This window comes from Trematomus bernacchii, unplaced genomic scaffold (assembly GCF_902827165.1).
Source record: "Trematomus bernacchii unplaced genomic scaffold, fTreBer1.1, whole genome shotgun sequence".
In the NCBI taxonomy this organism is placed as follows: domain Eukaryota; kingdom Metazoa; phylum Chordata; class Actinopteri; order Perciformes; family Nototheniidae; genus Trematomus; species Trematomus bernacchii.
The window spans coordinates 7,396,316-7,422,190 of record NW_022988066.1 but is presented as its reverse complement, the minus strand read 5'-3'; the positions used below and the strand labels follow the sequence as shown (position 1 = coordinate 7,422,190).

General features: G+C 38.9%; 4 protein-coding genes across 5 annotated transcripts; 2 read left to right on the top strand and 2 right to left on the bottom strand.

Moving 5' to 3' along the window:
* Positions 1-4,367: 4,367 nt before the first annotated feature.
* cxcl8a (chemokine (C-X-C motif) ligand 8a) lies at positions 4,368-5,928 on the bottom strand. The gene is made up of 4 exons (XM_034120268.1): positions 5,664-5,928; positions 5,376-5,508; positions 5,166-5,252; positions 4,368-5,038 (listed from the first exon to the last, which is right to left on the bottom strand). Exons 1-4 carry the CDS (start codon positions 5,728-5,730, stop codon positions 5,026-5,028), a joined length of 300 nt encoding a protein of 99 aa, XP_033976159.1. The 5' UTR covers positions 5,731-5,928; the 3' UTR covers positions 4,368-5,025.
* Positions 5,929-10,868: 4,940 nt separating this feature from the next.
* On the top strand, positions 10,869-12,465 carry LOC117474540 (interleukin-8-like). Its single transcript, XM_034120376.1, has 4 exons — positions 10,869-11,081; positions 11,245-11,377; positions 11,486-11,572; positions 12,192-12,465. The coding sequence occupies exons 1-4, from the start codon at positions 11,030-11,032 to the stop codon at positions 12,202-12,204; spliced, it is 285 nt and encodes a 94-aa protein (XP_033976267.1). The 5' UTR covers positions 10,869-11,029; the 3' UTR covers positions 12,205-12,465.
* A 99-nt stretch (positions 12,466-12,564) lies between these two features.
* On the top strand, positions 12,565-22,919 carry fbxo10 (F-box protein 10). Of its 2 annotated transcripts, none has more exons than XM_034120371.1 (11): positions 12,565-13,663; positions 16,828-17,461; positions 17,658-18,482; positions 18,703-18,852; positions 19,129-19,265; positions 19,634-19,704; positions 19,832-19,984; positions 20,063-20,404; positions 20,494-20,804; positions 20,896-21,083; positions 21,699-22,919. In XM_034120371.1, exons 2-11 carry the CDS (start codon positions 16,877-16,879, stop codon positions 21,877-21,879), a joined length of 2,943 nt encoding a protein of 980 aa, XP_033976262.1. In that variant the 5' UTR covers positions 12,565-13,663; positions 16,828-16,876; the 3' UTR covers positions 21,880-22,919. The 2 variants fall into 2 exon arrangements, with proteins under 2 accessions (XP_033976262.1, XP_033976261.1); XM_034120370.1 differs by lacking the exon at positions 12,565-13,663 and adding an exon at positions 16,220-16,440.
* On the bottom strand, positions 22,853-25,838 carry polr1e (RNA polymerase I subunit E). The gene is made up of 11 exons (XM_034120374.1): positions 25,673-25,838; positions 25,210-25,313; positions 25,053-25,129; positions 24,832-24,973; positions 24,605-24,749; positions 24,302-24,412; positions 24,090-24,186; positions 23,856-23,986; positions 23,682-23,763; positions 23,354-23,485; positions 22,853-23,123 (listed from the first exon to the last, which is right to left on the bottom strand). The coding sequence occupies exons 1-11, from the start codon at positions 25,746-25,748 to the stop codon at positions 22,958-22,960; spliced, it is 1,263 nt and encodes a 420-aa protein (XP_033976265.1). The 5' UTR covers positions 25,749-25,838; the 3' UTR covers positions 22,853-22,957.
* Between the last annotated feature and the right edge of the window lie 37 nt (positions 25,839-25,875).

The window sequence follows — 25,875 nt, the reverse complement described above, 5'->3', positions numbered from 1 at the left end:
ATCTGCCACTTCCTTACAGAGCCCCTCCTCCAACACATACGAACGTGCACATGACCAATGAGGGCACAAGATAAGTTTGTGCACAGATGGAAGGCTGACAGGCAGGTAGGCCATCCAGTTATTTTAGCCGGGCCGGCTAAAATGATTGGTCGTGCTTTTTACAGTACTACGGCTTCCACAGATTACATTTCTTTATGGATTTTTGTCAAAGCACTTAAGATATTCATTGCTATCGGGATGTTAAGAGCATTCCATGGAATATAACAAAAAGTGTATCTCGAGCCGGTTTCTCAAACTTACCTACCCCACCTTTAATGTCATTGTATCTGTTTTGTTGTTTAATATTTTAATTCTGGTTGAACATTTTTATTTAAATGCTTCAGATGATTCTTATTTGATATTGATATCAGTGAATCTAAACAAACCATGTTATTCCGTTAAGAGAATCATGACAGTATAGTAAAAAAGCAAGACACAATTCATGTTTTTTTATCCAACCCTTTTATTGGGTTTCGAAACTGGCGAACAAGGTTACCTTTAAATTATCCATCATGACAGGAAAAGCACAAATCTGGCCACCATTTACATTGCCAAGGTATCAATTTGTATAAATTAAACCTACGTGAGTACCACGCAGACATTATGATAACGTTTAGTTTATTCTTTCAATTCATTTATATTCTGTTCTAGAATAAAGTTCAATTGTATCAAACAGAGAATGAGGAGGTCAAATATAAGGCAGTAAAAAGGTTATATGTCATGCATGCAAATATAAAATCATTGTGTTGCTAATTACCATAAACAGATTTTGATATGATACGTTGTATTTACTTTATTTATCTAAAATGTGGAAATCTTTGCATTACAGCAAAGGGACAGGAAACATAAAATAATAATAATAAAAAGAAACGGGAAACAATATACACATTATTAGTAGATATTTATCTACAGAGTATCTAAAGAATAAACAATATACAGAATACGTAAGAATACACTATAATAAACCATCATACTAAAACCAATAGAAACATATATTTCTCTTTCTTAACCCTTTCATGCATGAATTATGAAAGCCTCACTCAGGATTTTTTTACCAAGTGTTTTTATTGCTCTTGGGGCATGAAAAACAAGATTTTTAACTTAGTTTTTTCAAATTTAGAAAATGTTAAGGATGATGTTTTCCTTATTAATAAGTCACAAATCACAAACTCAGTAAATTAACACTGACATGAGAAAAAAACTGAAAATGACCACTAGTTGTCATAAAGTAAAACAGTAACAATAGGAAATTACAGTCTTTTCAAGTACATGTATATATAAAACAAACAATAGAAGCACACTTACTGTCAAGTATACCAACATTAAAATAAGATAATCCTTATGTGTATTATGTATGATGGAAATCAATCAAGGGTGAAAGGTTCAGTTTAAACCAGTACATTAAAATGATTATATTATCATGTGCACAGCTATTGCTTATGGAAAATGAAAATCGTAGGTCCCGCCATCCTCCAACAAAATATATAAAGACTTTGGTAAAGTCAATGACAGAAAGGAATTATGTTAATATCTTCAAATATAAAGTAAAGACAATAATGAAGCAAATACCAGGTTTTTTTGCTGTTGTCTTTGTTCCAGAAAAAAAAAGAATGGCATGACACTGTATCACTTGTGATTTAGTGGACTTTAAATATTTGATTATTGGTGCTTTGTTGACTTAAGAGTCATGAAAACAGTTATAACCTTGAGCCCCGAATATAAGAAAAAAAATAATGCTTCTTAGCAACTAGTCCAGTAACAACTCTTTCTTTTTCAATTGCTCTTCTAGTTTACTGTTATTTAGATAGGGATCCTCATAAATGCAAACAAATCATGTCCCTCTGGCCCAGGTCTATGATAACAAAAGAGTTGGAAATGGTTTATATGAAATTAAATAATAAAATGCTCATGACAAAAATAATCTGAATTATAATCTGGGAGAACAATCTGTACATTTTATACATAAAGAAAGTGTCTGGTTTTTCCTAACTGAACAAAATTATCATAATAGCTGCAATGTGTAAAGCCTCTAACAGCCTGCCATGTATTACAGTTCAGCTAATGTACCTGTAGAGATGGTGCTGCAAGAGGTAGCCCTAGGATAGGCTTTTAAATCAGCACGCAATAGTTGCACCTTGGACCTGAATGAGTGAAACAACAATTACGTTTCTAAGCTTTAGAAACTGCATTTAAGATTACGAAATATTAGCAAACAAGTAGTGGCATCTGTGGCAGATGCCGGAAGTACCTGCCACAGATGCCACGGAGTAGTGGCATCTGCAAATACGGGTTTAAATAGCAGCATTTGCCACGGAAGGCGAGTGGCAGCTACCGTAAACCTTCTCTTACTCTGGCATCTTGTGGCAACTCCCGTTCAGCAGCAGCAGATGCCTCGGCAAGTAGTAGCATCTGTGGCATATGCCGGAAGTACTTGCCACAGAGGCCACAGAGTAGTGGCCTCTGTGGCAGATGCCGGAAGTACTTGCCACTGCCTGCAAATGCCAAGGCACATGCCACGGTGAGTAGTACAACATATAATAAGTACCCTGTATCAAGATTGATGCAAAACAAGTGACATTTGACCTTTTTAGAGAGGTTTAGCCAAATAAACTCCACCTCTGGGGTGATTTGGGTGGAAATGGGCGTTTTTGCCGTTTCTCTGGAACCCATTGGTCGATTTTGATGATTGACATCTCTTTTGAACCGTTAGAGCCAATAGAATCGAAGGGGAATTTCCACATACACACACACATTACCATTGAGAAGTGGGGGCTATGCGCACGCAGTTTGCCCAAAGCGAAACCTATCTTACGCTCTGAAATCTGAAAACTTAAAACTAGGTTTATTGCTGATGGATTATCAGAAATCATTTAAAAGTGACACAGACACATTGGATTAACCTATGGATTAACCTTCAGCAGCGTTTTTATCGTTTTAATGCCATTGAAGACAACTTTTGATCAGAATAACAGCTAAGGTAAGAAATGTGCCGTGTTTGCTACCTAATGCCACGTGTTGTGATGTCCGAGTTTTGATCATGGAGTGATGATACTGATACCTATCGAATCTGTGTAATCTCACGATGCTAATCGATGGGTTGGATGTGCATTTGCGATAAGTAATAAGGGTTTTATACCGTGAGTTCTGTGCTAACGGCGTTAGCATTTTTTCGCTCAGGGCTAATTCAGAGGCTCAGCGTTAGTCTTGTGTTTTTTTGTTGCTAAAAATGGTTCATATCATCAGTTAGCGGAGTTTCTTCCCGTTACATGGATATGAAACATTCATAGTTTATTAAATCTTAAGAAGCCCTCAGACACTGTTGCTTGCAGATGTTGTGGTTTCGGCCCCTTCGGCGGGTCCGTGGGGCTCAACAGGATAACAGGTATGTGGATGGAGAAAATACACACAATGAAACTACCCTCAACCTTACTCATGTTCTTTTAGTTGCCGTAAACATTATTGTTTCCTCTTAGAGCATGTGATGTATGGTACAGCTTAAGTTTACTGACTTACTGGCTGACTTTATTTGTACACACAATGAACCTACCTTCAACATTACTCATGTTCTTTTAGTTGCCGTAAACATTATTGTTTCCTCTAAGTCTAGGAAACAATAATGTTTACGGCAACTAAAAGAACATCAGTAATGTTGAAGGTAGGTTCATTGTGTGTACAAATAAAGTCAGCCAGTAAGTCAGTAAACTTAAGCTGTACCATAAATCACATGCTCTTAGAGTCTAAGAGCATGTGATTTATGGTACAGCTTAAGTTTAATGACTGGCTGACTTTATTGGTGCAATCAAAAGCACAAATATGTAAACGATGTCTGATTACAGTCTGCACAAATTTATACTGTTAGCTGTATTATTCCACAGGAGAATAAAGTCAGGGTTAGGCTCTGTGAGTATATAGTGAGTTTATGACACAAGCTGCATTATGTGGTCTTTCTTTGTAATGTTGACGACAGTCCCATAAGGAAGTGCAATACAGTTTTGGATAAACTCTTAGTATTTTTTCCAGTAAGTGAAAAAGGCTGTGTATTAATAGAACATTACATTATTATTTATTTCTGTATCTTAAAACCATATTTAATGTAGTAAATGTAACATTTCTTAAAGTGAAACACTTCATTTCAAATGTAGAATTATCAATTAAAGTTTTAGAGAACACGTTTCCTTCAATTTGTCATGTTTACATCAGTTATTATCGACTATATTACATGATGGATTGGTAATTGTATGAGTTATTTCCAATTCATTATGTATACATTTAAGGAATATTCCTTTAGCGGCTGGATTTCCAGTGAAAGAATCGACCACGAGAGGAGGTAGAGTTTCAAACCATGGTGACTTTATTTATCAAAACACCACAAGAGAACAGTAGCCAGCATGTAGGTGTTCACCCCTCTCTGTACATGTTCACCGCCCTCTCTATGTCTGAAGACTGGCTTCAGTCATAACACTAAACATATTATTTGCACACAATGATTAATCTCAACCGCTGTCATTCTTACACAATCATAAACACTTTCGGCGCTCTCGCTAACTCCCCTCTCTTTTCAGGTGATGCCGAGGACCCGACCAACATCTGCCAGACGACATTCCAATTAATACGGTTTAATAATTTAATAAATACTACACAATAAATAGTATAAATTATATAAAAATGTGCAAATATGCAATGCCAAACTGTACTGTGCAAATCACACTAATAAAGTGCAAACTGTTCACTACTAAAGTGCTGAGTGACATTATTACTGTGCAAAAATAAGTTGTTATATAATGTGCAGACCCACATGTGCAATATTACAAGGGCCCAAAGCCGTCAGTCCATAGTAACGAAGTTACCTTCATTACATCATTTAACACCTGATCAGGACATTCAGAGGCACTCTCCTGTTGAAAGGAGGTAACTGAGGGCAAAAAATACTTTTTGGTAACTTCTCATTTGTCTTTAAGCGCCATTGGCCCATCTCTCCCAGTCGGTTTAGCGTTTTTTACTGCAGAACAAAGAAAAATATATTAAGTTAATTTGTGCATCAAAAAAAGGTACTCCGTTACATTACACAGGCACATCATAAAAGTAGACTATTGTATCCTTGTACTGAATCACTGAATTGTACTTACTTGGCCATGATGCGGTTAATCACTTTCTTCACCCAGGGAGCGTTGGGGTCCAGGCAAACCTCTTGACCTGTCTTCTTCAGAGTGGCACTGCAGAACCAAGCAAGAAACAGACATGCATTCAGAACAGGTTGGTAAAGTCAATTACAAAAACTTAAAGAATCAACATTATCACTATATAGATGGGGTGCAGGCTTTGAAATGAAGTCTTACATGATCTCAGTGTCTTCACAGTGGGAGTTGGCAGGAATCAGCTCAACACTCTCGATGTGACGGCCGATGCGTTTGCTTTCTGTCTTGATGCAGCGGCAGTGCAGCTCCACTCCCAGACTTCTCAGACTCATCCCTGTTAGGAGAGAGGAGTCATAGGTGAGTTCACAGCACTTAATGCATTGAGGAAAAGAAGGCTGCAGAATGTTTACAGCAATTACAATTCAAATACAACACAGAAAATAATGACTTGTATAACAGCAAAGCTCAATACAGTTACATTTAACATACCTTCACTGGCGGCCAGGAAGGCGAGGAGCACCACAATAGAGGTGACAATGACTCTGCTGCTCATCATTTTTCCTTTTATAAATTCTGCAACAATTAACAATAAAGATTTGGAAAGTCTTTGAGAAAGCTGTCTGATGAAGTCTGAAGGTAAAAGTGAAGAAGGATCTTTTTATTCTGTTGAATTGTTCTTCTGTGTAGTTCTTTCGCTCCTTTTCTTTTTCTTGTTCAGCCTTCTCGCTCTGCGGTTTGAATGTATAGCGCTGAGGAGAAGAGTCTCTCCTTTTATTAAGGAAGCACTCGGCTGGAAATGAGTCATTTCCCGCCTCAGTGCAGGTTGCGCAATCTGGGACTATCGGCAGCAGACTGGGAAATTTTCACTCAAGCATGATCAAACTGATGTGTTTTTTCGAGGGGATGATGGGTCAGCATTTGTCACTAATACAGAGTTATCATTTGGAAAAACACAGTGACTAAAAGCATGTTATAAATTGTATATTGTGACAAGAGTCCTTAAGAGAAATTCTTTGTAAATTAGACATGGCTGTTAACAGTGTGTTGCACCACTGCTCAGACTAAGACTGACTGTAACAACAAGTGATTCACGTGTAATAAAATGAATAGTTATATGAAATCCATAAATGACTTGCTGATGAATGTAACACCTAGCTTTGTCATCTCAAATGGCCCGGAGAGGAATTACAATTATTTTGATGAGGAAGATTACTTGTACAACTAGATGTACAGCGGTCAACAGCTGGACTAAAACACAACCATTTCTAAACACTAAACTGCATGCACTGCCATGACACATGCTTCCTCCTAAAGCATGTTTCAGTATTTAAAAGGATAGAATAAAAGAAATGTGGTGTCTGATTTCTAAGTTTGTTTTCTAATTATTTCTAAACAAGTTGATTATACATAATAAGTGAACAATCATGTTATCACAGAGATAAACTTTACATTTGTTTTAAACCATGTAAATGCATACGTGATTATAAGAACATTACTGCAAGGCAATTATTACACTTATCAAAATGGTCATAGTTGGCTCATGCTTAAAGAAACATCTTGCAATATGCCAAAAACTGTTGTAGAACTGAAGCCTGACGCAATTTCAACAGGCTCAAACATATCTGCCGCACGTCACTACGGCCACTTTCACAGAGCAGAAGGAAGTATGGGGAAACTTGTGAAAAGTGGGATTAATTTTACGGTTTGTCCCGACTAACTCTTGAATTATTGCCTCAATTTAATAATGCCTTCTGATTGACAGGGGACAATGTAATGTCTGTAAAGAGTATAACAATTTCATTGAAATTATTTCTTAAAGCTTTTTTATTAAAATAATGTTTTAATGATCAAGAACTGAAATAAATGTCACAAAGGCTAAAATGCAGTGGTAGTATGTAGGTCCTTTACCTATAGGTACAAGTAGTAATGACACAATGTTAAAATACTTTGTAACATAAAGCCCTGCATTCAAAACTTTCCCTTATACATATTTAATGTTTTATCATGAATTTGTATGTTGCATTTGACTGTGGGGGGAAATGTAAGGTTATGCAGATTTTTAACTGCTTTATATACTGTTGGGTAATTTAATTTACAACAATTATATGCTAAAAGATCCTCAAACAGCACAGTTTTCAGCTTTTATGTTTTACAGTAGATCTAAGGTTTGAAAAAAATAAATACATTTAGGCTAAGAAGTAGGAGAATTTACTGAACCATTTAGCAACATTTATTCCTTTATTTTGTCGGAAGATAGATGGTTTTCACTCAACAGTAACAGAGTAAGAACAATTGTTAGAGCTGTTCGATAAACGTTGTGGTGAAAAGTAAAACATTTGCCTTGAGATGTAGTAGACTCAAAGTATAAAGCTGCATAAAATACAAATACTCATGTAAAGTAAAAGCACCTCTTAATCATACTTAAAAATGGGACTTAAATGGAAATAATGACGATGATCTAATTTAAAACATATTATATATATGTCCTTTTCCGTTCATCTTTATTTTAGACCATACAAAAATAGAAACTAGATGGTAACATTACATTTAATCAACATGTGATTAACCTCACTGGAAAGTTACTGATTTACTGCTGACCCCGTTGTGGTTAAAGCCAGTTCATGTGGGACGGTAAGTGCAGGCAGCACCTGACCAATATTAGTTAAGACACATATGATGATTTTCTATGTTTTGGTTTTTACTACAATTTACACTGGTGCTAGGAGCAAAGAGTTAATGGGAGAGGATTCGTATGGTAGACAAAAGTGTGGAGAGAGAAGAGCGGTGTTTAGGATATGTGCATTTTTATCATTATCTGTTTTATTGTACATAATAAAGCCGAAGACAAAGTGTAAAGAGGAACTAGGTTCTGTAGCTTTAGGGGATAACAAAGGAAGTATGATGACATTTTCCTTTATGACATGATTTGTTTGGCCATTCAAGAATTTCCCCTTGACCATAGCTAAAACTTTCATTAGACAAGTAAACCACTTTAATATGTTTAATGTGTTCACTTTTGACTAAAGAAATTGGCCCTGCATCAGGATCACAGCACATCATCATCATTAATAATAATAATAATTATTATTATTATATTTGCAATAACTATAGTATTAATCATCATCACCATGATCATCTTAATCATAATAAATAAAAAATATTAGATGCATTGTCATTACATTTTATATTCAACTTCTCAAGAGGACAAAATGCTAACAACCCCTGACCCTCTATACAGCACCACTAAAGGGTTACGTTTTTTGTACTTTTTGTGAGTAAAACATCTATTTGGAACAGACATATATGGCTCCAACGCAATGTAATTTAAGCTTTATTTTATCACGTGTTTGTGTTTTTACAAAATGCCGAAAATTCATCAATATCAGCTTTTAGAAAATATTTGCTTTACGATTGCACTACAGCTTTGCTCTGGCATGAAAACAGGCTCGAAGTCTTGTGAAGTCAATGCTTTGACATTTATTGCCTTCTTCAGTATTGTTAGTTACAATTATTTTGGTATTGCATTGCATCAAAAACAAAGCACACATAAAAGTATTGTATATTATATTGTTACAGCACATTTAGAGATAAGTTACTCGGTTTTGAAAGGCATTCAGCCTGATAACACTATCCCCATGCTTTTCCTAAACTAAACATAGCCACATACAAACAAACCACGACACACTGATACTGAATGCACAAGACTGACTTAACGAGGATGAAAACAAGAGCTGGGAAAATCAGGAATCAAATCAAATCAAATTAAGTTTTATTTATATAGCACATTTTTAAAATGATTTTTGGTTGAGCCAAAGTGCTGTACATATAATAATTACCTTACAGTAAGGACACTTTACAGCAAATATAACAGCACAGTTTGTGCAGAATATCAGTATGAGAAAACGACACCCTCGGTCCTTAGACCCTCACATCGTACAAGGAAAGACTTCCGGAGAAAAAACCCCACAGTTTAAGGGGGAAAATGATTCATAAACTTGTCAACGCCCAGTTTGCCTTTTTGAATTGTTTCTTTGTGTCTGAGAGGTAAGCCGAGGTATGCATAAGCATTACTGTGCCACTTTAGTGTGAGCCGGCTCCACTGTGTGAACGATAGAAAAGAATTAGTTTCAGCTTAACTAGGCTTCGACGTTAAACATTGTTAATATAGAACATGAGGAAGTGAAACCTGAGAAGGTAGACAGCATCTGGGAATTTCAGGCAATGCCAAAGTTTCTGGATTGACAAAGAGCTGGAGGAGGGGTTTGAGATTGACTGCTTTTTTCCCCTCACAAACAAAAGTTTGAGTTGGGGTATCAATGTCTGGGTGGGCAGTCCTGCAGGGGTTTACATTCCCCATGTGTGTTACAGCGTCTCTCTGACAATTACCATCGTGCCAGGACAAGTTTATCATCAGGACTGACATAGCTAGCTTTCCCTATATGAAAGCTATAGGTGAATGTGAAAAGGCTGTTAACCTTATTTTTGTATGCTCACTATATTATAATAATTATTTTGTATTATTATATACATACACCATATATACTATATACAGTATATACTCCATAAATACCATATAGCCTATATGCCATATAGCCTACATATATATTTATATACCATATATATAAATATATATAAGGTAAACTGTATGATATGGATTTATATACCATATATATACCATACTGTATATACCATATATATATATACAATACATACCATATATATATATATATATATATATATATATATATATATAACATATAAATATATAAACCATATATACACCATACATATAAATATACCATAATAATATACCATTTATGAATGAGTGGACAATCATGTTATTCTTGGTCTTTGATTATATTATAGCCATTATCTGTATTTGGTTGCAACAAGGACAATAATTCAGTTTATAAAGCTAAAGAACATGGATTGGAACCATGCAGGCAGAATGGAAAAAACAGCAGGTCTGGCCGGCATGTGAAAGGAAGACAGAAAACAATATAAAATAATGATTTGAGAGAGAATCAAAGGATCAGTGACAGTGCTGGTATATGATCGATCAAAATCTGAAGATAAAAGGGAAGATTGAGGTTGATACAGTTGACGAGGTCGGAGGGGAAGGCAGAGAGGGTATGGAAAGTTGGAACAGTAAGGTAGACGGATGAAGAAGTCATTTGAGGGAGTTTGGTTGAAGGATGTAAAGAGTCAATAACAGCCGCCGCGACTTGGTTTCTGAGAAAGTTGGAACGTGGCTGAAGAGAAAAAAGAGAGGCATACTTTAATGCAGTGTTTCTCAAACTTTTTCATACCAAGGACCACTTAACCAATAAAAAAACACTCGCGGACCACCGAACTCCACAAATATCCAAAAACACATCGTTTTTCTAGAACAGATTACAAATCGCCTGAAAATGGTACAAACAAGTGGCAACATGTGTGATGAAGGTGTTGCGCTGGGCTATATCATGCAAGGTGAAACTTAAGCTGGAGATATTCCCGCGAGAGTGCGGAAAACTTAAATGTATTTATTTATTTAAAATGTGAAATGTTACCAATATACTCACGGACCACTAGGGGGCGCTCATGGACCACCAGTGGTCCGCGGACCAAACTATGAGAAGCACTGCTTTCATGATTTCAACAGTGAAGTTGCTCAATGATGTTGCAAGGCTTTCTGGGATTATAAATCAAAACAGGGTATTTCCAGATGCTTGGATACATCAGGAACAGATGGGAAAGATAAACAGCCTTGCGCAGAGAAGACATCTCCACAGTCCGATCCAGCGACTTGCAAACTGAACCAGTGCACTGCGTTTAGTTTGTTCGGCACAGATTTCAGATACAGCAGAGCAGATATGTATATTATAACTATCGTGGCACTGCCTTTTTTTGGTATAATCTCTGAGGGTGAGTTTAATCTTTCAATTGCTGTTCAAATAAGAATTTTTTGTTGCACTCTGCGATGACAAGTAGCCTACCTGTTTATGATCTGCATTTAGCCACCAGCAGTACACTTTAATCTGTTTCTGTCCAGAAATGTTTATGCTTCTCTCACCTCTCCCAACGTCAGGTATCAGTCTGGGGGATTGGGGAGGGATTAAGCATTGTCGATGCGTCAGCAAAGAGAAAAAGCCAATTGGACGTTACATAGGAAGGGTGGAGGTGAATCCTGCAGGCCCCCACTGCAAAGATATAGAGATTATGTAAGCCATTGTGAAAACGTTTGATACCTATGTCATAATATGTCTGTAATGGTCTGTAATATCTCTTAAAGTCTTACAAGAAATATTGATTTGTCTGATGTCCTGCAGTGCCACTCTTAAAACGGATGGGCAGCAGATTTGTCTGGACCCCAATGCTCCTTGGGTCAAAAGAGTGCTCAAGAGGAAATCGACAGGGTACGTTTAGCATTACTGTATTTTTGTGAATGGGTTGTACAAAACAATATATTGAAATTCTCCATGTTGTGGTGTAAGATTTGAAAAACATAGGATTGCACAGTCTGAGTCACATCTTTCTACATAGGGGATGTTGTGACCTTAGAGTCAACTTAATGGAAACTCTGGCTATGTTGTGGTTTTCCAAGTTCTTCATTGTGTGTGTTGTTCATAATAAGTCACAGATCAGGGCAACATGAGGTTGTTCGAAAAAGTAACTTTTAATGAAGCTATTTAACCATTAGTCATCATGCAGTTTATAAGGGAGTCTTGTTGTAACAAGAGATGCCAGATCATTTCCTGACAATACTGAAGCAAAAGTCCCAGTCTAATTTATAATAACTTACTTAAAATTGGGAAATAAAAACATTTCACAACTATTTCAAACAATAGTAATATGTTACACATTGCATTTTAAGTCATGAAATGTAATTTCAAAATGTGTCATAAATAATTTATTCAGCAATTTCATATTGTCCTTTTAATAGTGAGCAAATCATTATCTGCCACCAATTCCATATTCCGTGTTTGTGTAAGTGAAATGACATTGCTTACTGTATATACATTTTTTCCACTGTAGGCAGAGACCTTGAAGAACAAACCTTCACAGATTTAGCGGAGAGGGAAAGAGAACCATTTTGTTACAATTGTATCACCACTAAAGTTCAAATTGGTATCATGGACTGAACTGATGGAGCCCAAGAAACATGTGTGGCAGCTGAGGTACTCAAAACATTGTGCTTAGATCTTCTACCCAACTTTTCAATTTATTGTGTGACAGTAAGAAATAGGCATGCTGACACAAGTGTATATTTTCTTATTTGTTTGTAATCAATAAAAAACTTGAAATGCCAGGGGGGATGAATGTTAATATTTGTACTAGAAAGAAATTAAAAATGCACAATGTAAACTGTATATGTGTTCAGACAGAAAAGTGTTGTGTCTGTCTGCAAACTTGTTTCCAGAATTGCTATTGCTTCACGTATCAGATTGGTAGAGATTATAACCAGTAGACATAATAAATAATACAAGTTTGTAATAATAACAAAGTTCTGATATACAATCTGGACAACAACATTTCAGACAGTGTTTTTTGTTTCATGGAGGCAGCGTCCCTGCATAGTCAGATACAATTCTCAGTGGAAGGAAAAAATCCACACCTTTAGGACAGTAACCATTTGGTGTGTGAAGTTCACTCCTCAAAAGGCTGCTGCATTGCTGACATAGCGTGATTTCACCCCAAAGCTGAACAGTCTTTCAGGTTATCATTTTTGAAGAAAAACATTTCTCACACCTAATCAGGAGCCAACATCAATTCAATATTGTTGTTTCTGACCCAGCTACAATGACATCAATGACATGAGTAGATGGAATCATAAAGTCATACATGAGTGATATGCTCTGAGCTAGAAATTGTTTACTTACTTAATCTACCACATAAATAAGTATTGCTAGTTTACTTACTTCTAAGACAATTATTTTGCAAATTTTGTATAATTCATATGATTTTAAATTCAATTGAAAATCCTAGAATTTTTATTTAATTTCAACAATCAGGCAAATTCATGGTACATTGCCTCGAGCAGGGGGGGATTTATGAAACCGGGGGATTGCTTGTATAAACATCACTATAGAGCTCTTAATCTGTTCCATTCTTGTAGAGAAAAAAAGTTTCAAGGTTTTGCATATTTCCTGTGTGAAACAGGACTTCAGCATGTCACAACAGTTACAACATAGACTAGATGTTAATCTGAAATGAGAATCATTGCCTGGCACTGATTCGCATTTCAGATCCAGCCACTCCCAGTTTAAATGCGTTAGTCCCAGAGTTCCCGCCTTTCACTGTCACCTGACTTCCAGGCCCTCCTGCACACCTGTTCCCTATTCTGTCATTGGCTTAGAAGTTTTTATACCAGCCCATTTCCCATCATTCCCCGCCTTTGTCTCTAACCGATAGTTTTATGGATTTTATTGCCTGTAGTTTCCTCCTGCCTGGTGACTTTTACCTGCTTATGATAAGTAACCTGAGCTTCAACATCAATCTAGCGCTCTGTGAGTCATCTTGTTTGTCCCTACCTGGTTTACATTATGATGGTTTTGTGATAGGGAGCAATGGAATATTTATTTTAGACTTTTGAACATTTTGGCTACAGCTGCAAGTAAAAAACCTACTTTGAAGCTGGCTCCAATTATTCTGCTTGGAGGATGCCACTGGGGAATGAGGCCAAAGCTGCAACCAGCCGGTGTCAGAGCCTCCTGTAATCGAAGGACAAGCAAAATAAACAGCAAATTCGATGTAAATTGCAAAAGGCTTTTTCCACAATCATTCTCAGAGGATGCATCTCACATCTAATAGTTTTATGAGAATTGTTGTAGGCTACTATTTACCATTTTAAAATGGGTTCAACATAGGAATAGGTTGAGTTATACAGTTGTAAAACAATACATATTTGGTGTGTTTTCCTTTTCGAAATATTATTCACACACCAAGAAATGTTGTTGCTATCTATTTTTATATAGTTCATATCTGTGACAAAGCACTGTAACCAATTTAAACAACTTGTATTGTAGTCTGTTGATAAACTACACATAGTACAGCAAACAGAATTTGTGCAAAGAAGTTTGCACAAAGGCAGGGAAACGTATGTCCTTAAAAAAAAGCTTTATCACATATGAATGATAGCACCAGAATCAGATTCTATGTAAATATAATATATAGCCTATCAGAAGAAAATACTACAAGATCACACTACAAATCAATTATCACACGTTTCTTTATGATCATGTATGTTGCTTAATAAAGGCACAGACTTATACATATTCAATTATTGAAGAATTATTTGATTAAAAATGATTTAAATAAAAAATACCTGCTTATGATAAGTAACCTGAGCTTCAACATCAATCTTGCGCTCTGTGAGTCATCTTGTTTGTCCCTAACTGGTTTACATTATGATGGTTTTGTGATAGGGAGCAATGGAATATTTATTTTAAACTTTTGAACATTTTGGCTACAGCTGCAAGTAAAAAACCTACTTTGAAGCTGGTTCCAGTTATTCTGCTTGGTGGATGCCACTGGGGAATGAGGCCAAAGCTGCAACCAGCCGGTGTCAGAGCCTCCTGAAATCGAAGGAAAAGCAAAATAAACAGCAAATTCGATGTAAATTGCAAAAGGCTTTTTCCACAATCATTCTCAGAGGATACATCTCACATCTAATATTTTTATGAGAATTTTTGTAGGCTACTATTTACCATTTTAAAATGGGTTCAACATAGGAATAGGTTGAGTTATACAGTTGTAAAACAATACATATTTGGTGTGTTTTCCTTTTTGAAATAGTATTCACACACCAAGAAATGTTGTTGCTATCTATTTTTATATTTCATTTCATTTCATTTCAAACCTTTATTTAACCAGATGCTCCCATTGAGATCATAGATCTCTTTTTCAAGGGAGACCTGCAGCATATAGGTTCCACATGAAACATAGTTCATATCTGTGACAAAGCACTGTAACTAACTTAAACAACTTGTATTGTAGTCTGTTGATAAACTACACATAGTACAGCAAACAGAATTTGTGCAAAGAAGTTTGCACAAAGGCAGGGAAACGTATGTCCTTAAAGCTTTATCACATATGAATGATAGCACAAGAATCAGATTCCATGTAAATATATAATATATAGCCTATCAGAAGAAAATACTACAAGATCACACTACAAATCAATTATCACACGTTTCTTGATGATCATGTATGTTGCTTAATACAGGCACAGACTTATACATATTCAATTATTGAAGAATTGTTTGATTAAAAATGATGCAAACATTCCAAGATGTTTCTTGTTTTTTATAGTATGTCATTGTTTCAGGTTGTTTCAAATTAAAATGAATGTAAGAAAAGTGTAAGAAAGCAATTGCACTCAAAATGAAAATCATATGCATAGGCCTATGTATCATAATTTACTCTTAATGCTATAATTAAATGATAATACTTTTAACAATACACTAAGAACGCCTAGTGAGAGGATGGACACATATATGTCATAAATGGTTTATGTTTCAATTTAGCTAATATTGTTTTGACAGTGAGTGGGGAGGTTAGCCTCAGCCTCTATACATTATAGAAATTGGGATATTTAGACTTTGAATGTTGTAAAATACACTAGTAGTAGTAGGCCTATCCGGATTTGTCAGGTAAAGCTGGAGTTAGAGCACTACCCGCTCTCCATCACAGGATTAAAGTGGTTAACAACAACGTTAACAGTCTGGACTGACTCTAATCAACATTTTACACTTAGAATTACAACAATATGGCACCACTGAAAATATAAAAAAATAAGAAGGCAATCAAAACCAAATGTGTAATTGATAAATATTTTTACTTAATGTTACCTTTTGTTGTCATCACTATTTTCTTTATATTTAAATGTCGTACTTTTTACTCTGTAGCCTATATTTACCTTTATACCGCGAATCGAATGTCATCTTTTGAGTGTATATAATGTTGGATGTCCATATTTATTTTTCTTGAATCAAGTAGAATAAAATAATAAAAACGTTAGCAGCAGTCCATAAGGTTAACGCCCACTCCAGGGAAGCGGAAGATGGAGCAGTTGTTTCTTCTTGCCGTAAACTGTAGGCAAACGTCTGAACTCCATTTCGATGGCACATCTGCCGCAGATCTGCAGACATCATGGATTTTATGAACTCTCGCAGCAGTGAGGGATAACCCGCCATGTAACGCTAACGCAAGACGGGAAAGCTGCACCGAACATTTAACAAACATGTGTTGATTCACGTTACTATGGCATAGGCTACTGGTAAAGGTAAGGCTTTCATTTGTGACGGATACGATGCTTGTTGATGTTGTGGCTCTCGTTAGTTAAGCAAGGCTCGGAAAAAAATAGTTCCTTCGCTGGATAGCCGTCATTGGTCGTAGCAAACTCTTAAACATTATTATTTCAGGCCTACGTTATAACATTGGTCACGTAAATAAAAATAACCGACTAACAGAATGATTGCTTCATTTGTGGTTTTACTGCTAAAATGTACCTTTAGCTAGATGCAGTAAAAGCGTGCCACTGCAGCATCTAATAGTCATGTGTGTGATGTTTTAAAGGTCCTTTGTTTATTGTTGTTGTGTAACGGTTGGCGCTAGCGGTTTCCTGTTGCCTTAACTGCGCGTGCGTGTGTGTGCGTGTGTCTGTTTCCAGGCTCCCCCCCTCTCAAGGTGCTCCCCTGCCGGTGTGTGTCTCTGCTGCCATGGAGGTGGGCAGCCTCCCCGTGGAGCTGTGGAGGGTTATCTTGGCATATCTTCCGCTCCCTGACCTGGGCCGCTGCTGCCAGGTGTGCCGAGCCTGGAGGGAGCTCATCTTCTCCCTAGACAACACCCGCTGGAGACAGCTCTGCTTAGGCTGCTCAGAGTGCCGTCATCCCAACTGGCCCAGTCAGCCCCACCAGGAGCCCGCGTCCTGGAGAGATGCCCTGAAGCAGCACGCCCTGTCCACCCGCACCTGGACCCAAAATGGGCCAGAGCTCCAGTCCTCTGCCTGTCTCCACTTTTTCCGCCGCCGAAAAGACCGCAGGGTTTGGCATGTGGGTTCCGGATGCGAGTTTGAGACCCTTCGAGGGGCCCTTGGGGTGGTGGGGCCATATGACCGGGTAGTTCTCCACCCAGGGGTGTATGAGGAGCAGGCTGAGTTGGTGCTGAAGGTTCCTGTGGAGTTGGTTGGACTGGGTCGATTGGGTGAGGTGGCTCTCCTGGTGTGTATGGATCAGCAGTGCCCTACTGCCAGGCTGTGTAATCTGGTGTTCATGCCGCCCTGGTTCTCCACTGTGGTCTACAAGGTAGGTAACAGATTGTCATGCTGGTTTCTTGATACAAACATTTCACATCTAGAGTTTAAGCACGCTGTGGGAAGAATGCTGAGGGTTTCAAATTTCTGATTAGAATACCCTAGTCTGCTCACTTTCAAATTATTTTCTTTCTGTCTTGCTGAATCTGTCTCACTCCAGTCATCTTTCTCTCCTTGCTTTGCTTCAGACCTCATGGGGTCACGTCCAACTAGATAACTGCAACTTTGAGGGGGCTCAGTTGCAAGTCCGTGGCCCGGGATCCTGCCAGGCTCGCTTCTGCTCCTTCTCGCAAGGCAGCTCTGCTCACTTGCTGGGTGTTGTCCTCAGTTTGATGGACAGCTGTGACTTTTCGGGTAGTGACACAGCTTCTGTGACTGTTGAAGGTCCTCCAGTGTCCGAAAGGAACTGGGCTTGTAAACATTTGGTTGCCCTGGCCAGGACGTTCCCATCATGTGGCGTATCTGGGAGTAACAGCCCTCCCAGTGGCCCTCTGCCTGGTTCCACTGGTGGGAATCAACCCCCAGGTTCAAATGTTAAAAAGGAGCTTGTGAGCATAGAAGACTGGCAGAGGAGGAATGGAGTAGACGCAGCCTGTCAGGGCACAGTGATTGAAAGCTGGAGTGATGGAGATCGCAGCGAGGGAGAGGAGGAGAATCAAGATGGAGGAGGAATAAACAACACCAAAAAAACACTCAAATTGGATTACAAAATCCCTTGTGACCATCATGGCCTATCCCATTTGCTCAGGCCCCGGCCAGATGGCTCTATGCCTCTTGTCTCCTCCCCGGATCCACCATCTTTGGCCCCTGAACCCCTCACCTTTCAGCAGGAACTAGACAGGGACCCAGAGGCTCAGATGTTGGCTGCCTCCACCCTTGGCTGTTTCCTCAGACGCTGCCTCTTCAGGGAAGGGAAGGGTGGCGTGCACGTGTCTAATTACGGACAAGCTCGTCTGGAGGGCAATGTTTTCCGTGGGCTGAACTATGCTGTCCGCTGCATCCAGAACTCAACAGTAAATACATTTATCATTATGTATTTTAGACTAACCAGACATCTCTTGAATGTATCTTAACATATCTAAATGTAATTAGTTGAATGGCTTTTACAGGCTGCATACATTTTTTGAGTTGAGTATCAAGTTAAGGAAGTAGCTCAGATCATGAGTAATTAAGCAGCAGTTTCCTATTTAAGTGTTACTTGAACTACCTGTCTTTCTCTCTTACCTCCTTCAGATAGTGATGCTGAGAAATGAAGTGTGTGAGTGCCGAGCATCAGGTATTTTCCTGCGCCTCTCTGCTCAGGGCCTCATCGCCGAAAACAACATCCATTCTAATGGGGAGGCGGGGCTGGACATCCGAAAAGGGGCTAACCCCATCATTCTGGTAACCTATGGTGCTCTTTTGAAGTAAAGGAACACACACTAATACTCACATTAGACAACAAAAATCTTATCACCAACTTTAGAGCTTGCATACTGTCAAATAATCGATAGCTGATTATTGCAAACAAAGATGTGTCCGTATAATAACATGAATGCTGAGTTGACATTTATAAACAGTGCTCATATGATTTAACTTTAACATTAGAAGGTATGCATCAAAACAGCTCTTGGTTTTTACAGTCCTTTTAAATGACTCTTGCTTTCTTTCATTCCACAGTGCAACAGAATACATAGTGGTTTGCGTTCAGGGGTTGTTGTCCTTGGCAATGGGAAAGGTTCAATTCGGAGCAACCAGATCTATAACAACAAGGAAGCAGGCGTGTATATTCTCTTCAGCGGTAATCCTGTGGTCAGGTAGGTGGGATTTCACAAACATATAACTTTAACAGGAATGTATAGACCCTGCTATTACCATTTTGTGGGTGTTTCTCATAGGATTCATACTAGCTCTCCCTTCAAATGCTACACTTCTGCTATTATATGGCCTGATAATGCAACTTCACAATCTCTAGGACTACTGCAATGCAGCGATTTATATTTTGCTGCTATACATAACCTAGCATTTTGCTGTAGAAATGGTTGTATAAGCAGTCCTCATGCCAGGGGTGCAGTTGCTTACATAAACGATCAAGCCTAACCTAGTGTTTCTGCATAGACTACTACATAAAGTCTGAACTCTGTCCTGTACAACTCATATTCTCTTGTCCCTTTCTCTGATTTAGTGGGAATCACATCTTCCAGGGCCAGGCAGCAGGGATTGCTATAAACGAGAATGGCAGAGGCATGATAACAGGTGATTACATTTCACATAAGAAAACCGATTTGGTTCTTCATTCCATTTCAGATGTTATGTGCCAGCCAAAGCAAGTAAAAACACCATTGGTGGTTATTTAAAGCATTTTCATATATTTTAACTACAGAGAATGTCATCAAAGAAAACCAGTGGGGGGGTGTGGACATCCGCAGAGGAGGTGACCCAATCCTTAAGAACAACTACATCTGTTATGGCTACTCAGACGGCGTGGTGGTGGGAGAGAGAGGCCGCGGCCTTATTGAGGGAAACCATGTCTACTGTAAGTAAATCCAGCCTGATGATGCATCATTAATGTACCTTGACATAATAGCTCACCTCATGTCTCCTCTTTCTTCAGGTAACAAAGGCTGTGGTGTGTGGGTGATGTCGTCCAGTCTCCCTCAGCTGCTGGGAAACTTCATCACCCATAACTGTATGTACGGGCTGGCCGTGTTCTGCAGGAAAGACCCAGAGAACATGGAGGGCAACTGGCCAGGACAGGAAGGGATTGGTGGAGAAGCAGGCAGTGGGGAGAGGAGAGGGGTAGAAGGAGAAAGGAGAGAAGGGCAGGAGAACCTAAATGAGGAGGGGGAGCTGTTTGCATGGGAGAGTGATCTGGACAGTGAGGACGAGCGCCACTCTGCCCGCCGTGCCATCAGTGTGGCCCTGGTGGAGAGCAACTGCATGAGCTACAATGGAGGTATTTATAGACCTGTTGAGCCTAACCAAGTGTCAAGTTTACTCACTTCCTGTTTCTCATGTTCTCTCCATCTTTCCATTTCTCTGTAGCAGTTGGTCTGTACGTGAAGAGCAGTGAGCCCCTGAATGTTTTTGCTAATCTGGTAAACGGTAACCGTGGCACTGGCATAGCTGTGCTTCAGAGCAGTCAGCTGACCCGACTGGTTACAAACTGCATCCTTGAAAATGGTCGAGGTGGTATTACGGTGGAGAAGGACTGCAGAGTGGAGCTTCGTGGTAACGGCATCTATAAAAACTGTGGCCATGGTGTCAGTTTCTGCGGCAACGGGCAGATTTTGGAGAATGATGTTGTTGGAAACCGGGGTTACGGGATCCAGGTTTTGGGCGGTGCTGACATCAAGGTGAGATGGACTGAGACTCTGACAGTTTCTTAATTAAATATTTACACATCACTTATTTACCTTCAATTGGTTTTCAAATGTTTATCTTTAGGTGATGCGCAACCGTGTCCAGCCAGCACAGGGCTGTGGAGTGGCTGTGCTAGGGCCAGTAAAAGGTGTTGTCCATGACAACGTCTTGTTCCAGGGCCACCCTGGCAACAAGAAGGAACTTCTTCATATGGATGCTGCCAATGAGAACTGTGTGTTGCGCAACAACAGTGTTCTAAGGCACAATCACAGGTAACTAGGCAACAGAAAGTGCCAGAGATTTAGACCCGCAGATGTAGTTGTCTATCCTCTTTTTCCTGTCAGACGATATTTGTGTCACATTGATGTGAAATATCACCTTGATCTGCAGCTCCCCTTTGCTTAACTGAGCTTTAGAAAGATATTAAGCACCTCTTTACTGCTTTGGTTTACATAAATTGTCCTCAAAGGGTCATTTTGGGCCAAAGGCAGCGGTTTTCAATTACAAAAGTCCTAAAAACTCCTGCACACATCCAAATTGCCTGAACAAACAACAAGCTGGTGAGCGTAGTGAAGCATTTACCAGCTAAAGACCCCTGCAGGATTTGTTAGGTACAAAAACAGAGCTACAAAAAGTTAAAATTGGACTTATACTTGCCAGGTGGACAGAACACATTTTGCCCTGTAAATACTGAATGTCTAGGTTAGGAACTGTTTACATATAATCTTAAAGGTGGTATGGCAATGTTATGTTCAAAGCTTCAGACCACAATGGGGTTAAAAAGTAATAATCGCTGGTTTAAGATCTGCTCTGCTCCAGATTTGGTATAAATGTATTGTCTGGAAAAGTCAAATTCACCTCTTACTTTTTATTTCTGCATTTTGTAGCTGTACATCTGCTCCTCCCTGGGTTTTGGAAAACCCTCCACCTCGCCCACTGGCCAGCTCCCCTTCTGGTCTCTCCTCGTCCCAATATCCCTCCAGACTTGGAATTTCCATGACGACCAGGATCAGCGCCACTGTAGAAAGTGGTTGCCATAATGGCAGCATGTTCTGCTCCATCCTGTGAAAGCACTTAGAAACCAATATGGACTTGTGTTTGTTGTACATTTGAAGCACGCTGGCCTCCTCAGAGAAGACCTTTTCAAAAAGACGCCCTCTTGTTGAGGTCTAGTAAAGAAGATGTTCCGAGTATAACCACTTAAGGGGCAATCCCCCTTCCAGTACGTTGAGGTGTCACCACATTTTGTAAATCTGAAAGAAGATTTGTATAACTTAATGATCAAACACCAGTGCACTGGTGTTTGAGCATTTATCATTGATACATCATCACATGTCGACTCTTGAAATTAAGTTGCAGTAAAACACATTCAGGCATTATCATCTTCCAACAACTGTTTCCATACAAAGCTTTAACTTAATTATGTTCTTTAACATTGATATTCATGTGCAGACCTGCTGTAGACTTTGTCCGTTTGCTTCTGAGACTCACTGTTTGGGAAGTGCACATTTTTATAAATCCTAGCAGTAGTCAAAGGTTTCAGAGATGCCAGCTTCAACCATGCTGCAAAGTAAAGCTGTGCCTTGTTTGACTTTGTATTCAATCAACGATTGTAGCTAGATAATGAGTTGTCATAGTGTGAGTGTTTATGCAAAGATGAAAAAACAAAGCCAAACTCAAGCTTCTGACTCTTGCACATGGCTGTTTCCTGGTGAGTCTGTGTTTTTGTATCATATCATCAATGTTTTTCAAATGTGATCAGCTTTCTTTGACTTGATCAAATTCACTGAGATGGGACCCGTTTTCCCTCTAGATACCATCGACACACTGCACAGTGACACAACCACACAGACTTGCCTGGTAAAAGCCAGTTTTAGAAGGAAAAATTATAAACAGTGTGCAATATGTGCTGTCTAAAATTGTGCCTATTTGTTTTTACTGTCTACGCTAGATGTTTTCTGTCATCTAGAATTTGTTTACAGCTCATTCCTCTGCTTTTTTGTATCTTGCACAGTAAGCAATAAGTAAAGATATCATGTACAACTCAAGAGGTCACCACTTTATTTGTCTACAAAATAAACAGTTATTGTTTGTGACATTTCCAATTATTATTGTCCTCCCTCTCTTTTCAAAGTGTTCTTGATCTTTAGTGCAATTTCTTGCGTTTCCGTCTCTCCATGGACTGCTCATATTTAACCAGAGGTAGAACAAGAGCAGCCTGCCTGGTTGTGTCTCGCACCCCATCCTCCTCAGCCTTCACCCGGGGCAACTTAATTAGAGTCAGTCCCATTGACTTTGCTACGTCAATCATCCTATAAGAAAACACAAAAACATCTGTTACCATTATACTTGCAGAGTTCTGCTTATGCCCCTCATACGGGCAGTTATTAAACAAACGGTAACATTAAGTTATATTAATATTTTATTTAATGCACTTGTCTTACACATTGTATCACAAGGAGTTACACATACAAAATAAAACACATTTTCTTATGATGCAGTTTCTTATACAAATACAGGCTATTCCCTTTTTTCCCCTTACCTGGCCTCGGTGATTGCCAGGTCACGGTGGAGTAATGTGATGTCACAGGTCATGTGACTCATGTGCAGCAGCAGGGCCAGGGAGTAAGCTGCTAGTTTGGAACGCATTGATGATGACACAACGTTCTGGACCCTAAAAGAATGATAGAGGTTGAAAAAGTGAAATCTTTTTTATTTTTTCAATAAAATCAGTGCAACAAGAATGGTCTAAGTGACAGTTTCGTGTTATGAAAAGAAAAATACATCTTGGTTTGAAATGGTGCATCAAGAGAGAAAAAAAAAAAAATCAGTCCTTGCAGATATAAAACATGACATAAGTTCCATCATACCTGCCACTGTTAAAACTCTCCACAGTGAATGTTCTAAACAGTTTGCTCTGAATGTTGCGAGGACAGCCTTCCTCCTGCCCGACTGTATACGTAAACAGAAGTAACAATTAGTTTGTGAACCAGACATGCATAGGATCACTTTTAACTCTGAAAAAAGGCAAAAATCGAACTCACACTTGCGGGTGATGCTCCGCTGCCGTGCCAGATTGAGGAGCAAAGAAAGGTAAAAGGCACATCGAGATATTTTATCTCTGGCTTCACCAACAGATGGCAGGTTCTCCAGGTGCTTCACAACAGACAAGCACCTTAAATAAAAAGTGAAAGTTCAAACAAAAGTTAGTAGATGGAAAAAAACAACATTAAACTTCAAAAAGAAAGTAATCAAGCGTGAACTCTTTGTCCCCCTACCCTCCATCATCTCTCAACTTCTTCAGCTCCTCAGGGGTAAGTGATGCCATCTTGGTTCCAGCCTGCTCCAAAGATGCAAACTCTACTGGACTCAGGACTGTGGAAATCAATTAAGGATGACCCAAACAAACAAACTCAGCTGCAGCTTGTACCTCCAAATATATGATCTGTTCTACCATCTACAATTCTTGCATTCACAGAATAAAGGATACAATCATCAAATAGGTAAACGTCCTCAGGTCTGTCAGCGCCTGCATTGCAAGGAGGCAGGTGGAAAGCCAGGTCTCCTTGGGCCTCTGTCTCAGCCACTTCCTGTTGGAGAGCTGGGTGGAGAAGAAAAAATGATGATATTCACACAGGAACAGAAGACTACTCAAGCAACTAGATCATTAGGGTTAACAACGCTTATTTTCTGAATTAACCAACATCTCTTTGAGATCTTGTCATGATCAAATGACTAGTTTATGATTTGGTCATACTACTGACTTCTATATTCATGGGTCCATGTAGCTTACCTTCCAGACCCTTCTGGTCGATCACGGTGTTGGCAGCCTTGGCCACAGCTTGGTGCAGAGTATCACTGCCCACCTGATTGAGCCTGCGGGAGCTCAGAGCTCTCTTCTGTTTGTTGGTGCCAAACGCCTCTATTAAAGAGTCAACCTTGAGAGAAATTAAAGATAAGATTATTACATAGAGTTAATTCCTATCTGAGCTAAGTCTTCTATTATACAAATCGTTGTACCTTATCTCTGTAGGTCTGAGTGGGGTCCTGGGTTTTTGCATACTCTTCAATCTCTCCTGGTATAACAGGTTGCATGTTGAAGAGCTCAGCACAGTGCACCTCCATTTGCATGGTCTCCTTGTTTAACACTCCTACATAATATCTGAAAAAACACCCAAGCATCACACTTTATAGTTGTCTTCACACTTGCCAATGTGACACAATAAATGACATTTACATACTTGCAAAGGTTGTTGCATTTCAAAGACTCTGCTCCAAAGTTATTTCCAACATAGGACAGTCTGTCTGATTCAGCAGCCTAGACAGGAAAAAGGCAACAGTGAGTACTTTAAGTAGTAAACGAAAACATCAATAAGGTTGAGAGTTCATCTTTCTTACCATTATCCGCCTGCTCTTTTTCCTGGGGTTAGTCTCATCTGCGTTCTTATACATCGTGAAACCCAGTTGTTCTGCATTTTGGACGTTGCCGTTTGAAAAGCGAACTATGAGAAGGAAAAACATAACGAGGACCTTGTCAAGACATGTGTTTCATAGCACCATAACACATTTGGGATGATCATTAATGCAAACAGCAACTAACAAGATAAAAGTAGTTCATAACGATTTTTATTTTTTTACTGTGGTTACTACAGTGAAATGTTACTTGTGCACGCTTTTGCAGTCACTCTAGCAAACACAACACTATTCTTTAACATCTAGCTCTGGTGCTAGCACCCACGTGTGCAATATAAACGCGTGTTTAAAATAGAGACGATAAGAACAACCCAGCATTTAGTGGCACGGTTATAACTAGAATATTCTTCTAACTCGATTCAACAACCAACAAATATAGGACAGTCACCAATAACAGCTTTGTCGGAGTCTCTCTCCTCTTCACAACACACCAACGAGCAGGAGGCAGCCATAGTTGTTATCATGCGTTTGACGCAAGAGGATTCACTCCTGTTTACTTCCGTGTTCACCAAGAACCTCGTTCAGCCCAAAGTATGTGTAGTTAAACAAAAACAATACCCACTTTTACCAGAAGCAACATTGAAGTTATGA

Excerpts from the sequence above, each read along its gene's own strand:
- cxcl8a (XM_034120268.1), bottom strand. The coding sequence starts at position 5,730 with ATGATGAGCAGCAGAGTCATTGTCACCTCTATTGTGGTGCTCCTCGCC. Across the intron at positions 5,509-5,663 it reads CTTCCTGGCCGCCAGTGAAG|GGATGAGTCTGAGAAGTCTG; the intron begins GTATGTTAAATG and ends CTCTCCTAACAG. Across the intron at positions 5,253-5,375 it reads TGTGAAGACACTGAGATCAT|TGCCACTCTGAAGAAGACAG; the intron begins GTAAGACTTCAT and ends TTGGTTCTGCAG.
- LOC117474540 (XM_034120376.1), top strand. The coding sequence starts at position 11,030 with ATGTATATTATAACTATCGTGGCACTGCCTTTTTTTGGTATAATCTCT. Across the intron at positions 11,082-11,244 it reads TTTTGGTATAATCTCTGAGG|GTATCAGTCTGGGGGATTGG; the intron begins GTGAGTTTAATC and ends TCCCAACGTCAG. Across the intron at positions 11,378-11,485 it reads TGCAAAGATATAGAGATTAT|TGCCACTCTTAAAACGGATG; the intron begins GTAAGCCATTGT and ends GATGTCCTGCAG.
- fbxo10 (XM_034120371.1), top strand. The coding sequence starts at position 16,877 with ATGGAGGTGGGCAGCCTCCCCGTGGAGCTGTGGAGGGTTATCTTGGCA. Across the intron at positions 19,705-19,831 it reads TGGCAGAGGCATGATAACAG|AGAATGTCATCAAAGAAAAC; the intron begins GTGATTACATTT and ends TTTTAACTACAG. Across the intron at positions 21,084-21,698 it reads GTTCTAAGGCACAATCACAG|CTGTACATCTGCTCCTCCCT; the intron begins GTAACTAGGCAA and ends TGCATTTTGTAG.
- polr1e (XM_034120374.1), bottom strand. The coding sequence starts at position 25,748 with ATGATAACAACTATGGCTGCCTCCTGCTCGTTGGTGTGTTGTGAAGAG. Across the intron at positions 25,130-25,209 it reads AAAAGAGCAGGCGGATAATG|GCTGCTGAATCAGACAGACT; the intron begins GTAAGAAAGATG and ends TTTCCTGTCTAG. Across the intron at positions 23,987-24,089 it reads AAGTTGAGAGATGATGGAGG|GTGCTTGTCTGTTGTGAAGC; the intron begins GTAGGGGGACAA and ends TTTTTATTTAAG.